We start from the raw sequence: 2,913 nt of genomic DNA, 5'->3' as shown, positions 1-2,913 counted from the left end.
CTCTTAATGAGAATTAAGCTCAGAGTAGTAGTTTCCCTGATTAGATCCATCACCCTCTGAAGGGTAAAATCTCTGACAAAGCAAATGAAAAATTTTCCAGAATTTCAGCATTTATCTTAATGGGACTTTGTATGAATATTTAATTTAGGTTTAGTTATAACTAGAATATCTTGCCTGTTTAATAGTTTTGTTGTCTACTATCAAAACATTAGTCTAGGCCTCCATCTTAGCAGATAGATTATATTATCTTCCCACAATTATATTATTTAAATTTTCTCTAGTTTCAGATTTATAGATATTCAAAAAGGTCGCTTATTTCAAAACAAGAAAGGCTTAATTTAGAACAGAGAACAAGTAGTATTAACACATTCAAAAGCCACAGTGAAATACTGTCTTAGGATTATAAAATAGAGAACTACTTACATGTCAAATGCTCTGGCATCAACTATATACCGGAGGGGGAAAATCAAGAATCAAGAACTAAGATGTTCTAAGAATTAGCACATAGACACTGGCTTGTAATAAAGCAGTCATAAAATGAAGGTTATAGTATAACTAAAATACTAGTTGATCTTTTCAAGGACAGTTAAGTAGCTCAAAATGTATTATAATTTTTTTTAATTTCCTAAGCTAAGATCTTACATTTGTAAATATTTACTCAAAATCATTAGTTAGCTTAATCTCTTAAACAAATTATACTTTGCTTGGGCCAATATTAAAATTTATTCTGTAGCTCAGGTATACATCTGGTGCTAGATAATCCACAGTGATTTACATACAAATGAAGGATCATTTGTATGTGAGGAGAATAGTCAAAATTGCATAATTTACCACCACCCAAAGACAAGCTTGTACTTTAGAACAGTATCTTTTCTGAGGCCAATTAAGTTGCTGCACTATTTTCCTTTAAACCAATATTCAGTTAAATGAAAAGTAATGGCTAGGAGGACCTACTGGCCAACTCTACCTCATCATGCTAGAAGAATGACTTGAATTTAAGAAATAATATGTGAAGCAAGATAATATAAGACCATCAAGGAAATGACAAGCAAATTGCATGGCTGTTTATCCCCAAGAAGCCAGTCGGCCTGCCTTCTGTTCAATGGTTGTTACCAATGCAGGGGAAAAGGTGAGCAAGAGGACTGAAGCATCAGGGTTCTTTAAAGCACTTCAGGTCTGCTTTTGAGAATTAAAAACTAAAACTCACATGAAAAGCATCTTTAAAATTCTATAATTGAGCCAGAGATTTGGAAACAGAAGTATATAGACAAATTGGGGTTGAAGATAGCGCTGTCCTCTAACTCAAGGTTTCGCAAAACGGAAGAATGCAGGGAACTCAATGAGCCACTCAATGTCTCTAACTATGCTTGCGGGAGAAACCCACTTTAATATAGGTTGGTCTTCTTCATGATCCGAAGAAACTCTTCCTCGTTCACTTCGCCATCTCCATCCCGATCGGCTTCGTCTATCATTTCCTGCAGCTCCTCGTCGGTGAGGTTTTCCCCTAACTCGTTGGCCACGCGCTTTAGGTTTTTGAAAGAGATCTTCCCAGTTTCATCATCATCAAAGAGCCTGAAAGCCTTCAGGATTTCTTCTTTGGTGTCTTTCTCGGCCATCTTCTGAGTCATCACGGCCAAAAAGTCATTGAAACTGATTTTCCCTATGCCTTCCTTGTCCACTTCGGAGATCATCTTCTTCATCTCCTCCTTCCTGGGCTCAAAGCCCAGTGCTCTCATGGCCACCTTCAGCTCCTTCACGTCGATGGTCCCACTTCCGTCAGCATCGAAGAGGTCAAATGCTTCACGAACTTCTTGCTTCTGATCTTCAGTGAGTTCAGGCTTAGGACCCACTTTTCTTTTCTGGCTGGTAGAGGCCACATTTGGCTTCTTAAAGCTGGAAGCCATCCTCCTGTGACGGTTGTTACCTTTAACGGTGCCACCGCAGAATCACCGCGCTTGCGCATGGGTGACTCCACCCAGAGCGCAGGCGCAGGGCCTCTCCCCACCTCTTTCCCAAGTTTACCCTTGTGTTCTCCCAGTGAGACCTGGGTGCCTAAGCCTACCACGTCTGTGAAATCTTACTGACTTTATAAACAGCTCCTTCAGTTATCACCTTGTTTCAGTGAGCTGAGTCTTGGGCTGGCAAGAAGTGCCTGTAGGCACATTGTCTTCCATAATGCACACCCTCCTGCCCAGGCCATATGTCAGCATCCAGAGGACCAGGTTTATAGGGTTATTTGGAAGTCCTTCCTCTCTCCTTTTCCATACAACATAAAACAAACAAGCAAGCAAGCAAGCAAGCAAAAAAAAAAAAAAAAAAAAAAAAAGCCTTCTTGGAATTAAAAAGCCAAACCCAAACAAAAACCCCCTCAGTCTGAGGTTACCTAAGGCTAAATTTAGTATAATCAAGAGAGAGCTTGATTCCTTGGCATTAAATGTGGGGAAGAAGGAGAGAGAATATTAAGTCACACCATGTGTTCAACTTGACATAAATGGAAAACAGATAAAATGGAAAAAGTTATGTATAAAATTTGTAGAAGTTTGTCTCCTGACATTACACTCAACAATAATAAAACTTCACTAGCTTATTCAGCATACACTGAAATATGAAATGTAATATCCAAACGTATGATTTACTTTCAGCATTTCAATTTTACATGTGCTGTGTAATTGCACTTGAATAACAGTCTTAATTTCATTCACTCCACTTTTCATTTGGAGGGGGTTTGAAATACTACTTTTTGGTATTTTTTAAGAACTCTAGCAGCAAATTTGCTCTTACTGTTTATCATCTAGTCCGAGCGATGCTGAAACCCCCACTCTGACTTTCCTGCTTTGGCAGTGAGAACAGGAGTGTATAATGCAGTACACGTTGGAACTAAAAATTGCCTCCTGAGAACAAAGGGGCAAGAGA

At 38.9% G+C, this 2,913-nt stretch overlaps 1 protein-coding gene across 1 annotated transcript; it reads right to left on the bottom strand.

Moving 5' to 3' along the window:
* Positions 1–1,210: 1,210 nt before the first annotated feature.
* CETN1 (centrin 1) lies at positions 1,211–1,948 on the bottom strand. The gene has a single exon (XM_040478473.1). The coding sequence runs from the start codon at positions 1,902–1,904 to the stop codon at positions 1,386–1,388; it is 519 nt and encodes a 172-aa protein (XP_040334407.1). The 5' UTR covers positions 1,905–1,948; the 3' UTR covers positions 1,211–1,385.
* Positions 1,949–2,913: the final 965 nt, after the last annotated feature.

Source organism: Herpailurus yagouaroundi, unplaced genomic scaffold (genome assembly GCF_014898765.1).
Source record: "Herpailurus yagouaroundi ecotype Mexico unplaced genomic scaffold, PumYag 142, whole genome shotgun sequence".
In the NCBI taxonomy this organism is placed as follows: Eukaryota; Metazoa; Chordata; class Mammalia; order Carnivora; family Felidae; genus Herpailurus; species Herpailurus yagouaroundi.
Note: the sequence above shows the minus strand (reverse complement) of the source record. Positions and strands in the feature narration are given on the sequence as shown.

Bases quoted from the DNA above. Each gene is read 5' to 3' on its own strand.
- CETN1 (XM_040478473.1), bottom strand. From the start codon at position 1,904: ATGGCTTCCAGCTTTAAGAAGCCAAATGTGGCCTCTACCAGCCAGAAA.